General features: G+C 36.6%; 1 protein-coding gene across 7 annotated transcripts in view; it reads left to right on the plus strand.

Annotated features, from left to right (window-relative positions):
* Positions 1–4086, plus strand: part of Ankrd66 (ankyrin repeat domain 66) — a 55749-nt gene extending 51663 nt beyond the window's left edge. For all 7 annotated transcript variants that reach the window (XM_048805428.1, XM_048805429.1, XM_048805432.1 and 4 more), the window contains one exon: positions 2971–4086. In XM_048805428.1, coding sequence (XP_048661385.1) covers positions 2971–3169 — 199 coding nt within the window. In that variant the 3' untranslated portion in view covers positions 3170–4086. The remainder of the gene's footprint in view (positions 1–2970) is intronic.
* The last annotated feature ends 11256 nt before the right edge of the window (positions 4087–15342 follow it).

Genomic DNA, 15342 nt, shown 5'->3' on the forward strand with positions numbered 1-15342 from the left:
ACAGTACTTCTACTTTCTTCTCATACACTCTTCATAACTTTCCCACCCCTTTTTCATTCATTCTGTACCATACAATCCAGAATTGCCAATCTCAGGAAAATTTCTGTGCTCTCTACTCCTAGGCTTGGTTGACTAGAGAAAAAAAAAAATCCCAGCAAGAAGTAAATGAGCATCATCAGAAAGATTTTTTTCTCGGCTTGGCTCTCTCTTCCTGTCCTACTACCTCACTGTCAATTCCAAGTCCCCATTACACTCTCTCAGAGGGTATGTCTTCTTGAAACTTTGGGTTTCATGTTTTCCAACCCCTGTATCTACATATATATGTATGTATATATACACACACACATACATATATACACCTATGTACGTATATACCCACATGTGTATATGTATGTATACACATGTATGTATACATACATGTGTGATATATACATGTGTGTTTGTATGCATATATATCAACATATATATGTTGGTATGGGGTTGGAAAAAATATATGTGTCTATGGACATATTCTGTAATGGGAGCTCTAGGTTTTGATTATTTGCTAAGATTTACAGGAGAAGGAAGAACCCTAACTTACATTTCTTTTAGCTGATTAGAATAGTGTATCCCTGCAGATCTTACATATACTTACATCAGTTCCTTCTTGCCTCCCATCCTTTCTTCTGTAAAAAGGGTTACCCCTCCATGGAGATTCTTCATGTCTCTTCTACAAGGCCATTGCTCCTGTATTCTTTGTTGCATTTTTACTCTATCTCCTGCATTTTTTTTAATGTTCCTTCCTTTCACTTCTTTTTAGTCTGTGAACATGTTCAAATAGATCTTATTAAGCAAAAAGCAGAATCCCACTTCTGTTTCTTTTCTTCCCTACACTTCAAAGCTACTTGAAAATTAACTTACATAATTATCTCTACTTCCTCACCTCTCACTCTTCAGATTTCCCCCTGATCCATCTGTTTACAGAGTCAGCTCTGACCCAAGTTATCATGAAGTTCTTGTTTGCTAAGCCAATGGCTTATTCTTAGTTCACATCTTACCTCTACTAATTCCCATTTATTATATTTTGGAAACTCTTCTCCCTTACTTAATCTGATGCTACTCTCTCCTAGCTTCCCCCTCTCTTCTCTGATTATTTCTCATGATTTGCATATGCTTTTTTCAAAAAGAAAAATTAAATGGTTTATTCTTGCATGCCTTTTAGATGCTGAAATTCCTCTGGGTCCTGCCTTTGGCTCTGCTGCACTGACATTCTCTGAGTAATCTCAGCCCCTCCTTAGTGGCCAGAAGGTGGATGAATGTGACACATGGCCCAAGTATAACTGAGATGGAGGAGCAGTGGCTCCCCTCAAATAGGGGGGAGTGTTATTGCCAGGAAAACTGTGCAGGCAGAAACAACAACATCAAATACATGGTGTGTGAATCATCCTATTTCACTGAAAACTTCCCTCTGACAGAGAGTCTAGAGACAGAATCCTGGGTTAAGAGGAAGTTAATTTGATCTGGAATAATAGCTAAGACCTGCAAATGGAGGAGGGAGAAAAAATCTGTTGATTTGGAATGAAGCCACCAAGTTGGATTTGTGCATAGTTTGTGCGCATATGTGAAGAGGTAGATGGACAGTGGCAGGATGAATGCCTGGCTAAGTAGAGTATCCATCTGAGGGAGATGTGGAGGATAAGTGTGCATGGGTAGATCAGTGGGTGGCCATAGTCAGCCAGGCAAGTGATAAATGTGAACTCAGGAGATTGACAAGCAGAAAGAGATGCTTTAATAAAGTTGTTTATGCATTGGAGGAGGTGACAGTGGTGCTGTGTAGGTAGACTTGGAGGCATTTAGACTCTAAGTGAGGAGACCACTTAAGGATTTCTTAGCAGTTCATGTTGTGAGTAGGTGAGCTCCTGGGCTAGGAGGATGCAGAAGAAGGACATAAGACATTTTTAAGATATTTGATAATTTTCTGAACATCCTAGGGATCATTGAGGAAAACTTTAACTTTTGATTCAGGCTGTCTAAGTAGCAAATCACTTATTCAACAGGTAGAGGTAAACCCTACTATGTGTATGTCATTAAGTTAGACACTAAAAAGAACATAAAGATAAATCAGACATAGGACTAGACATCAAGAAGTTTCCTTTCTGGCCAGGTGTAATGGTGCACACCTGTAATCACAGCAGCTTGGAAGGCTAAGGCAGGTAAGACCAAAAGTTCAAAGCCAGTTTCAGCAACTTAGTGAGGCCCTAAGCAACTCAGTGACCCTGTCTCTAAATACAAAATTAAAAAGTTCTGGGGATATGTCTCAGTGGTAAAGTGCCCCTGGGTTCAATCCCTATACCAAAACAACAACAACAATAACAACAACAATAACAAATGTTCCTTTTTGAGTGGGAGAGAAAATAACTGGTTGAACAACTTATTTATATAAATAACACTGAACAAGAGAAAGTGACAAGAGGAGGGATGCTAAGTAATCTGAAGATTTAAAGGTCACTTCCAGCTTGCTGGTGGTAGATTGGGGGATTCGGGGGACAGGAAGGTTCCCTGTGCTCTGATTTGAGAGTTTTTTTTTTTTTTTTTTTGTCCTTCAGTACTATGGATTGATCCCAGGACCTCACATTGTTTAAATTTTAAATAATGAACATGCATTGCTTTAATAATTAGGAAAAAATACAATTAACAGCAAACAAAAAGAAAATAGCCTCTTCAGTAACAGGCCTCTTGCTGGGTGAGCACAATAAGATTTAGCAGTTCCTTCTTTCAGTTTCCTTCTTTGAGTCTATGTATCATCAACTTCTTACTCTGACACATCACTTTCCTCCACCTCCAAGTAGTTTCTTTGGCTTCTGAGACATCCCTAAGTGTGCACTTGGAACCGGGCAAACTAGGCCTCCTTCCAGGCTGTGTGTAGAGCAGGAAGAGAGAGCTTGGTCCCTGGCTCCTGCCCGGAGCTCAGGCCTGTCTGTCTTTGTCTAGGGCGGAGCCTGAGTGCAGGGACCATCGCAGAGCAGCTGAGCAGAATGGGCTGCACCTGGATGAGCGGGACCCAGACTGGGATGCCAAGAAAAGGGAGCTGGAGCTGTCTCTTCCTTCCCCCAGCAAAAATACTAATAAAAAGAAGAAGAGAAATGGAGGCCCAGCCAAGCTTAAATATACCAAGGAGCAGAAAGCGTGAGGGCTGAGCCTGAGGGCTGGATCCTTGTCTGGCGCTGCCAATCTAGAGGCTGTCAGCCTTGTGTTGTCTTTACATAATTTTACTCCAGGAAGCCTACCCCGGCTTCTACCAGAAGTTCATGACCATTTCGAATTTCATTCAATTTGAAAATCTTGCCCAGGTGCTCTCAGCAGGAGCTGTTGTCTCCTAAAACCTGCTGTCCACCAGACCAGGAGGGGACAAACTTTAGCAGGCCAGTTGCTTACACTTTTTTTTTCTCACCACTAATTTGTACCACTCCCCCACCCAACACCCCATTATAGAATTTCAGGGATCAAAGAAAGAGTCCTGAGGAAACTTGATTTTTTCCAGAGCAAAAAAGGAAAAAAAAAAAAAAAAAAGTAAAAACAATACTCTAAAACAAAACAAAACAAAACAAAAAAACTAACATTATCCTTTCAATCTATGAAAAAAAATTGTATTTATTGTCACATAGACTAAGCAATGATGTGAACAACTGTATTTCCCAGTTTCCAGCTTTTTATTTTTATTTTTTCTTTTGTGGGACCTGCAATGCCAGGCAAGTCATTTTTACCCATGATTATGTCCACATAGGAGGAACACTTTGGGCCATAGACTAGCTCAGTGAGAAATAACTGAAATTAGTTCATCCCTCATAACTAATGAAAGGTAATAATGTGAAATAATGGAATGTGATTGTGGATCCACTTTTTCTACTGTAAAATTTAGAAAGTTTAAATACAGATTACATTAGATATTTCCAATAAAAATATGGCATCCAATCTGAGATGTAAAATACACATTGGATTTTAAAAACTTAGTACAAAACATGTAAAATGTCTTATAATTTTTAATACTTATTTGTTGCAATGATAATTTTTTGACATTTAGGATGAAATAAAATTTGTAAAAATTAATTTTACCTTTTGCTTTTCTCTTTGAAAAACATGTGACTTATAGAATGTTTAAAATTACCTATATGGTTTGCATTTTACTTCTATTAACATTTCTATAGAATTTAGAAAACATTTAAAGCTTCTATTAGGAGACTAGTCTGGTATATTTTACCTTAATTTGCTACTCCACATTCTAACTTTATTAATTTTTCTACCTAACTCAGTGTCTTTAGCTGCCAGACATCGCCATTACACACTTTCCAATTCATGCTCCTGGTAATATAAGCCATTTTTGGTTTGGATTTTCTAAAATAAAAAAAAAAAGCTTTAATATCTAATAAGAAAGCCGTTTAGCTATCGAGGATAACTTTCCTACTTATCTTACCCCTGAGCATCAATTCCCTTCTTCTCTGACTTGACAATCCCAGGATGCCCCCTGCTTGCCCTGTTTTTCCTGATTCTCAACTCAGACGAACATTGGAAAACACCTGACTCAAGCTGGACTAAGACAATTCTTCTCCTGGGAACTTGAAAAGAAATTTTCATGAGAGGTTGGACCAGGAACAGACAACTTCAGAAAAATGAAGAGGCCCGTCCTACAAGAGGGCTAAGGAAGTATAGAGAGGTGTTCTAGGAAGAGGAGGAGAGGACTAAGGCAAAAGATGGAGAGAGGTGGATAGTTGAGATAGATGATTGATAGATAGATTAACATCTTTCTACATTCCACTTCTCGCTGCTTACTCAGAGCCTATTAAATGGTATTTTCATGATAAAATTTCTCTTTAACTACAGTACATATTAAATCGATGTTTTTCTTTGCAAATAGACTTTTCCTAATAAGCATGCTATTTTAATATCATGGGCTCATGAGTCAAGCCCACTTAGGTTTGTATCCTAAACATAGGGGGAATGTCCTGTATGCTTTCCAGTTGCTGTGAGGATGAGATGCAGTGACATGTGTAAAATGCTGGCGTTGGCACTAACTGGCCCCATGCAATGAATGGCTAGGGTATTGTCACAGAAGGGAGCTCCCTTGAGAATCTCAAAGGTGTTCGGATATATCATCCTTTATGAGTCCAGTGAAGCTTTCCATTGTCCCATTTTTTTGGCATGGTCAATAGCCTGACCTGCATTGGCTGAAAAGACATGGACCAAACTGTGAAAAAGCCTCCTTGGGTGGCCCTTATTGCAACCCTAACCTCAGGCCCTCTCAGAACTCTCCTTGTGTCCTCCTTTCATACTTATTGAATTGTTAGGAAACATGTTCTTCTCCCACAAATGTTCATACAGTAAATGGGAACAACAGGAAAAGGATGCTAAAATAGCTTGCCTATGTCTATATTGGTGCAATGTCCACACTCTATGAGCAACTTGTGTGTATTTTATCCAATCTGCTTGACATACTTGCAAGACAGGTATCTTTATATCCAATTGACATCACTATCAGAAGTTCTGAGGGGTGGTGACTTACCCAAAACCAAATGGGTTAGATATAGCACTAATCCTTCAGGCACTGGGAACTTGAACAGGTTGCTTAACTCTTCTAGTTTCCTTGTCTGTAAACTGGGAATAACACCAGTGCCTATACCTCAGAGTTGTTGGAAGGATTAAATGAGGCAATTCATTTCAAGTGTTCACTACCCAGAAAGGGGTCATTAAATAGTAGATGGGGTTATTTTTCTCAGTCTTTGGTGTCCCAGATATGTAACAATAATGATTGCTGGGGGTGGGGTTGTGGCTTGGCCGTAGAGCACTTGCCTCCCAAGTGTGAGGCACTGGGTTCAATCCTCAGCACCACATAAAAATAAATAAACAAAAGAAAGGTATTATGTCCATCTACAACTAAAAAAAAATGTTAATAAAAGGAATGACTGCTAAGTTGCATTGGCATTGTCCCAGAGGGAGAAGACAAGGGCACAGGGATTTCTCTGTAGCCCATTAAAGTGCTAAATGAAGGTGCTCACCTGTTTTCCTGCCCCTGAGGTTGAGCCTTTAACTGAGGAGCGTCAAATCTGAAGTTATTTCATAATGACATAAGTTCATCTCTTGAAAGGTAAGTGGACTTTACACATCTACCCTGACTCTGCTACGTACGGGTCCATTTCAATGGGGTCGAATTGAGATTTGCAGCAGTTGGCGGGGGTGGTATTTGTGTTGTCTGTTCTCTCTCATCCTCACAAGTGGTGAGGAGTTAGCAGATTGCATCATGTAGAAAGCTGAGGCAACATCGTGTTATGGGAAAGGCACTTTCCTTTCTTCTTCTTCTTTCTTCTTCTCCCCTTCCTCCTCCTCCTCCTTCTCCTCCTCCTCCTCTCCCTCCTCCTCCTCCTTCTCTTCCTCTTCCTCACCCCTCCTCCTATTTCTTCTTTCTCCTTCTCCTCCTCCTCCTCCTCCTCCTTCTTCTTCTTCTTTTTTTTTTTTTTTTTGCTAATCATCAGATACTATGTGCCTAATACTATGTTTTGCTCTATACTCTTATTTAGTGAGGCCTGAGTAGGCTGCGTGATCCTGAAAGCACTTAACTCAATGTGGAATACTAATTGCCTAGAACGGTAAATGTAAATGTTTTCTAAAAGCAAAGGAAGCAAGCTACCTTAAAAGATGCCTTTGCCCTGGCTTTATTTATTTTTATTTTTTCTTTTTATTTATATATGACAGCGGAATGCATTACAATTTTTGTTACACATATAGAGCACAATTTTTCATATCTCTGATTGTATACACAGTATATTCACACCAATTCATGTCTTCATACCTGTACTTTGGATAATAATGATCCTCACATTCCACCATCATTAATAACCCCATGCCCCCTTTCTTTTCCTCCAACCCCTCTCTGCCCTATCTAGAGTTCGTCTATTCCTCCCATGATCCCCCTCCCTACCCCACTATGAATGAACCTCCTTATATCAAAGAAAACATTTGGCATTTGATTTTTTGGGATTGGCTAACTTCACTTAGCATTATCTTCTCTAACTCCATCCATTTACCTGCAAATGCCATGATTTTGTTCTCTTTTATTACTGAGTAATATTGCATTGCATATATATGCCACATTTTTTTTTATCCCAAAGGACTTTAAAACAGCATACTATAGGGACACAGCCACATCAATATTTATAGAAGCACAATTCACAATAGCTAAACTGTGGAACCAACTTAGATGCCCTTCAATAGATGAATGGATAAAAAAAGTGTCCTGGCTTTATAAATGAGAAATGGAAGCTGTTATGAGCTGAGGCATGTGTCTCTCTCCCCAAAATCAGATGTTGAAATTCTAATTGTCAGTTCCTCAGCCTATACTCTTATTTAGAAAAGCAGTCATTGCAGATGCAATAGTTAAGATGGGTTCATACTGAAGGAGAGTGGGTCCCTAGTCTAATATGATTAATATCCTTATAAGAGACCTAGAGGAAAGACAGTGTGAGGAGATATAGCAAGGAGATGGACATCTATAAACCAAGGAGAGATGCCTGTGTCAGTTCCCTCCCTTGAAGATTTGAGAGGGAACCAACCGTGCTGATACCCTGAGTTCAAACCTGTAACCTCTAAAAGTACAAGTCACCTACTGTGTGGTACTTTGTTATAGCAACCTTAGCAAACTAATTCAGAAGCCATTTAAATAAAAGTATTGGTTACCGAGTCAGAAGTTTTTTTGTCATGTCTCTGAGCACAGTTATAGAGCATATCAGAAGGGCTTGAGTATTTTTTGAATACCTTTGAATATGATGCATTTTGAAAGACAGATTTCAGATTAGAACCCAAAGCTTTTGATTCCTAGTTCAGACAGAGCTACTTCCAAGATAATAAATAGCACTGTGCATGTCCAGTGCATTTTAATATAGAAGAAAAGTTTTTTTTTTTTTGGTTGATAATTGAATTACATGGACTCTTTTCTTGGTCATGGAAGGTTTTTTAAAAATCAATATTTACTGTGGATTCTAAGAATGTTCACTTGGGGTGTGTCTCCATGTAATAAAAGCATCTAGGCAGAAAAATGTAGGCAACACTATTGGTTAGTATTTATGTTTTCAAAGAGGTTGTTGGGATTTTTTTTTAGTAATATCTATTATTTGCTATTGGTTGAGGGAAAGTCCCAGATAGTCTAGTTTCAGCTATAAATGTTATTAAATATTTTTCTTACCAGTTTTCTGACTTTTTTTTGGTTATTTTTGTTGTTTTTCTATTTCCATCTTATATACTCCCTTGGCAGGCAGTGTTCCCTTGAGGGTCCTCGAAGATAAACTTGTTGTGTGAAAGCAAACAAAAACATCTAACAAAAAAAATGGTGCATCCAAATCACATATTTTGCAATTAACTATTCTATAAAAATGAAAATGATTGATGCAGTCCCTCTTCTTTGAATGTTACAACATTGGTTTTTGAGATGATCATACCTTGAGTCTTGAATTCTGTTCCCATCCCCAAACACATTATTAAATGAAGGGAAGATAAATTCAAAAGGTAAAGTAAGTAAAATGTGGATTAAAGAATCTACCAGGAAGGAGATCATTAAAGCAATATTCATCAAGAATAATTTTAAATATATCAGTCTACAGCTTTCAGAGAAAATATAAAATGTTTAAAATAGAGGTAACACAAAAATAAAAATTATAACTAATTATAGAATTTTTATTACCAATACCTATCCCTTAATCTGATCTCATTTCCTAATACTCTTCTTTCTACACTTGCTACCTAGTAATGCCTACAATAAATGCTAAACGTGGTTTCAAACATGCCACTTTGTCCACTCAATAACTCTTTGAGGTAGGTGTTATTGTGATGACACAGGGATTTATAAGGTTAGGTAATCTTCCTGTTCACACAGCTAGCAGGGACCAAAGCAGGAACTTGGATTTAAGCAATGTGGCTTCATATTGTGGCCTCATAGCCACTGTGCCACACACCCTGCCTCTCTGCTCTGGGCCCTGGTTTCCATCTGCTAGGCACCTTCTTTCTTTCCTCCTGCCTCTCCTAATCCTCTTCCTCCCTCAGGGTCTACCTTCAGCAGGAAGCCTTTTCAGAGTACACAGCTCACTCTAGACCTGTTTCTAGATTTATTAAATTTTCAATGATGTAATTGATGTGTTATCACCTTCCTCTACTCTAAGCTTGGTTCTACTTTAGGGTCTCTAAAAAGCAGGGGCTCTGCATAGATTTATTTGGTTTCCCTGTAGGGCTCAGCACAATGCTAGTCACATATACATTTTCTGATCAGGAATGGAGTCACTAAATGTTTTCTAGATTAGGATGAGGAAGGGTCTCTTCCCACTAAAACTGGAAAAAAGAAACTCATGGAATTGAAGCTAGAGTATTTGAGAAATTAAGGATGGTTTTCTCTACAAATTAGAGGAACTTGAGCTTTCTGTCTTTCAATCCTAACCTTTAGAAACTGGTACAAGTTTAATTTTAACCCAAGTTACTGAGCTGGTTGCAGAGTCAAATGATAGAAGCTTCTGTATGCTGAACATTGACTATGTGCCAAGTGTTTTGTATCAATCTCTTCCAAACATCATGCTGACCCAGTGAGCCAAATATTTTTATAGATAAATAAACGGAAGTTTAGTGAAGTTGTCTGTCTACAATGAGGTAATCAATAAGTTACAGATACTAGTGTTTGCAAACCATGCTTTCTGTGCTTGATTCCTTTGGTTTATTCATTTGCAGTTTCCCAGGCTGCCTTTGTATTTAGCCAAGTTTTTTTGTCTTTGATTTTCATCCAAAATGTTCCAGAGAAAATTACTTATGAATACTGATTTCAATTTTCTTCTAAAATGAAAATGACATAATGGTGGCATTCACAGTTGACATGACTGTCTTCTTATAAAATCCCAATGATCTGGAAAAAAAAAGCTGCTATAACTAATTAGGTCACTGGATAGCAAATATGCTTATGAAGATATTGAGTAATATTTCAATATTACTGGTATAAACCAGTTATTCTTACTAGATAAGACTGACTTGACTAACATCAAATTTTGTCTTTGGTCTAGAATTATGTCAGTCTAGTGAGATAACCATGTTCTCTTTATGATAATCTGACTATGTGACTACAAATTTGATACAGTTTCTTATTGTTAAAAATAAGGAACCCTAAAGGTAGTAAAAGGTTAGCAAGGGAATGCTACAAAGAACTCTGTCTCAAATTTGACAACTTTATAGGAAATATAAAAATTTATTGAAAGACACAAATTGTCAAAGTTCACTTTTTTAAAAAAGAAAGAAATAGTTCTGTATTAATTTAAAAAATGAAATTGAGCTTGATGTGGTGATATACATTCATAGTTCCAGCTACTTGGGAGGCTGATGTGGAAGGATCACCCAAATCCAGGAGTTCAAGGCCAACTTTGGGCAGTATCTCAAAATACATAATAAGTAAACAAACAGTTGAATTTGTAATTAAAAAACATTTAAAAAGAAAACTTCATGTACAGGTACTTTTCCTGGCAAAGTCCACCAACCATTCTTCCAGAAAATAGAAGAGGAAGGAATACTTCCCTACACATCTTATGAAGCCAACATTACACTGATAAATAAAACCAGACAAAAATATGGAAAAAAAATTACAAAGTGATATTCTTCATGAACACAGATGCAAAAGTTCTTAACAACCAAAACACCACAAATTAAATTCTGAAGTACATTAAAAGATCCAGCTTACATCATTGCTGGGATAATAATTTTGGTTATCAACTTGACTGGATTAAGAGACATCTAGAAATTTGGTAAAATCTGGGTGTGTCTGTGAAGGTGTTTCCAGAGGTGACTGACAGATGGAGTCAGCAAAATGAGAAGAAAATGTCTGTCCTGTACAGGCTGGGGACTCAAATGGAACAAAAACACAGACGGAAGAGAAAGTTAATGCAAGCGCGTTCTAGACCCTTCTTGAGCAAGTGCATTTGTTATGCTGCCATCACTTGGGAACATCAGACTCCAGACTCCTCAACCTTTGAACACAGACTCAGGCTTGCACTGCAGACTTGTTTCAGCAACTCTTTGGGGGCTTCTGAGCCTTCAGCTTCAGACTGGGGCTGTATCATTGGTACCTCTTGTACTGAGTCTTGGCTTCTTAGACTGATTTCCCTGGCGCTCCAGTCTGCAGACAGCCATTGTGGCAGTATGCAGCTTTTGCTCATGTAAGCTGATTGAATAAATCTCTCGTACACTATATATCATATAAAATATTATATGCCAATTTTCTGGAGAACCTTTACTAACACAATAGCTAAATGGGGAACCCCCACCCAGGAATGCCTGGCTGGTTCAACATTCAATTATCATTATGATCCAATTATTCAATGGTATCAAAATACTAAAGACAAAACCTATGATCATTTCAATAAATGTGAAGAAAGCATTTGAAAAAATTCAATAAAAAATAAAAACACTTAGAAAACTGGAAGAACCTACTTTCTACAAAAAAATCATTTTAAAAGAACTACAGTTGAAATAATTAATGATAAAAAACTGAATATTCTTCTCTTAAGACAGGGAATAAAACAAGTGTTTTCCTCTTGCCATTTCTATTACACCTTATCCAGAAGTTCTAGCTTATGCATGAAGGCAAGAAAAACAAATAAAAAGAATGCAGATTAAAAAGAAAAGAATAAAGCTATCTCTGTTCATAGATGACATGATTGTCCATTCAGAAAATTCCAAATAATATGCAAAGACAGTTAATAGATCTAATAGTGAGTTCAACAAGGCTGCAGGATGTAAGGTCAATATATTTTTTAAAATTTCTATTTCTATATACTAGCAATGAAATATTGGCAATTGGAAAATGTATAAGTGCCATTTATAATAGCACCAAACCACTGAGCATGGTAAATGAATTTGAGCTTGGCGTGGTGATGTACATTCATAGTTCTAGCTACTTGAGAGGCTGATGTGGAGGGATCACCCAAATCTAGGAGTTCAAGGCCAACTTTGGGTAATATCTCAAAATGCATAATAAATAAACAAATAGTTGAATTTGTAATTTAAAAATATTCAAAAAGAAATTACAACAAATGTTGTAATCCCAGCAACTTGGGAGGCTGAAACAGGTGGATCACAAGTTCAAGCCAGCCTTAGCAAGTTAGTGAAGCCCAAAGCAACTTACAGATTTACCCTGTCTCAAAATCAAAAAAAAAAAAAAAAAAAAAAAAAAAAAACGGGGCTGGGGATGTAGTTTAGTGGTAGAGCATCCCTTGGTTCAAGTTCCAGTATTAAATAAAATAACACCAAAATTCTTGGGGATAAATCTAACAAATGTCCATAACATAGTATTAATTTATATCTGATAAAAAATATGAGCAGGATCTTTATGCTGGAAACTGAAATACTGATTAAAGAAATAAAAGATCTAAATAAGTATAGACATGTAATTGTCCACTGATTGGAAGATTCAATACTATTCAAGCATCAGTTCTTCCCAAACTCTTTCATAAATTCATTGGAATTCCAATCAAATTCCACCAGGATTTTTTATATGAATTAACATGCTCCTTCTAAAATTTATAAGAAAGGAACTAAAATTGTCAAGACAATTTAGAAAAAGAAGAACAAATTGAAAGACGTTATCTGATTTCAAGGCTTACAGTAATATAGACAAAAATATAAAAATGTAGATGAAAGGGATAGCACAGAAAGTCAAGAAAAAGACCCACACAAATCATAACCAATAAGTTTTTGATAAAGATGATAAGGAAAATCAATAAAGGAAAAAAATTCCCAACAAATAGTGCAGGAATAATTAGACATCATATTCAAAGAAATGAACTTTCATCTGTACTTGCACCAAATATAAAAATTAACACAAAATATAGACTTGAAAATAAAACACAGAACTTTGAAACTTCTAGAAGAAAATAAAAGAGAAACTCTTCTGGCCTTGGTATAAGGAAAGATGTCGTAAGTATGACAGCAAAAGTATGATTTGTAATTAAAAATGAGAACTAGGAGCTTCTGCTATTCAAAAGACACTGTTCAGGGAATTAAAAAAAAAACAAATCACAAACTTGGAGAGAGCTTTTGAGAACCATATATCTGATTTTAATGAAGTATATTCATAATGTATTTTTAAAGTAAAGTTCAAAACCACAATAGGGTGTGGTGTTGCACACCTATAATCCCTACTTGGGAGGGTGAGACAGGAGGATTGCAAGTTCAAGGCCAACCTGGGCAATTTAGTGAGACTTTGTCTCAAAATAAAAGACATAGCTCAGTGGTAAAGTGCTACAGGGTTAAATTCCTAACCAAATATTTATAAAATAATTCAATTTACAAAATTGGTAAAAAAATTGAACAGATGATTCATCAAAGAAAATACTCAGATGGAAAATAAGTACATGAAAAGATGCCTGACCTCATTAGCCATAGGGAAATGCAAATTTAAATCACAACAAGAAATTCTACACATTCTTTTGGAATGAAAGAAAGAAAAACAAAACAAACAGACACACACTCACACACACATACACACACACACACACACAAGCCTGACAATACCAAGGGCTGAAGAGAAGTCAAAGTACTGGAATTTTTGCTTGCTGGTGGGAATGCAAAATGGTGCAGCTGCTTTGGAAACAGTTTGAGAATTTCTTATAAAGTTTAGTATTTACTTATTATATGATGTGGCAATCCCAATCCCAGATATATTCCTAAAATAAAAACTTATATTCATATAAAGCTTGTATGTGAATATTTATTGAGGTTTTATCCATAATTGCCAAAAACTGGGAACAATTCAAATGTCCTCAACTTGTGAATGGATGAACAAACTTGGTAAATAAATGCAATGAGATATTACTTAGTTATAAAAAAAGAGGGTGTGGGGGTGGGGGAATGAAGTGCTAGTACTCCATAACACGCCTGAGTCTCCAGTGTATCATGCTGCAGGTAATGAGATCAGACTCAAAAGGCTACATATGTATGAACTGGATGACACTCTGGGAAATATACAGTTGTACGGACAGAGGACGGACCAGTTGTTGACAGGGACTAGTGATAGAGGAGGGATTGGCTTAAAAGGGGCACTGGTAAGTGCTCAGGAGAAGCAACTGTTCTGTATTTTGTGAAGTGTGCCGTAAACATTTTTTAATAAGGGGAAGGAATCAATGGTTACTGAGCTCAAAGCTTTTCAAAACATTGATTCCTTGAGGATTGAGTGTGGAAAAAAGATATACATATATCACAGGATGGAGAAATTTTGGGGTGATACTAGGATGGTTTAGTGGATACCCTAATTGGCTGTGTATTAAAATCACCTCTGGAATTTAAAAAAATACTGATTCATGAATTTTACCTCAGATCATAATTCCATAATTCAAGGTCAGATCCCAGGAATTTTTATGTTTTTAATATTGTCTAAGTTGTGGTACCCATCTGGGTTTAGAATCCTGGGCATGTAATTGCTAAAGTCCTTTTCAATATAAACATCCTTATGAATGCATAGATGTATATTCACTTCACTGGGCAAAAAAATAAATAAATATTTATCAGTCCTAAGTGAAATTTAGCGTTTCCTTCAACTATGAATGTGAATAACAAAACTCAGCTGTATTATTAGTTCCTGTGAATTTGCTGCACACAGACATCTCAGATATTTTTTTGTTATATTAACATGATATTTCAGATTATGGTTTTTCAGATCATGAAATGTTTTGATTATGTCTCATATCTTGAAGTATCATTTATAATGATCAAAATTGGAAATTATGGTAACCACTGAAATTATTCCAAAATCTAGTTATTTAACAGAAGAACAGAGAAACAAAAATGTTTATTTTAAATTTTTTATTTTTATTTTTTAGTTATACATGACAGTAGAATGTATTTTGATATCTCATACATACATGGAGTATAACTTCCCATTCTTGTGGCGTTACACTGACCGAGAAAAAAAATGTTGTGACACAAACTGTTATTTTCATATTTTGATAATTGTATTTTAATAAATTAGTGTCCTTTGTAATCTTTTACATTTTGATTTCTTTTTAAATATTTTTCTTAGAAGGAGCTCCATATGTTCCACCACATGCCCTAAAGAACCCAGGTACAATACATTTAAGCATTTCCATGACAAGGCTTCCTGATTTGAAGTCTTATGACTCCCATAATTGCAGACACATATATATTTAAATGGAAGTAGAGGATGAAAACTCTCTAAATGCAAGTGGTGACTGGGTTTTGGATCATCGAAGGTGTCTGTAGTTACTAACACCCCTCTCTCACTCAGTTTGGCGAGGGAATGAATGCATTCAGTGGTGTGAGCCCTGAGGCAGGTTGAGG

This window comes from Marmota marmota, unplaced genomic scaffold (assembly GCF_001458135.2).
Source record: "Marmota marmota marmota unplaced genomic scaffold, marMar, whole genome shotgun sequence".
NCBI lineage: Eukaryota > Metazoa > Chordata > Mammalia > Rodentia > Sciuridae > Marmota > Marmota marmota.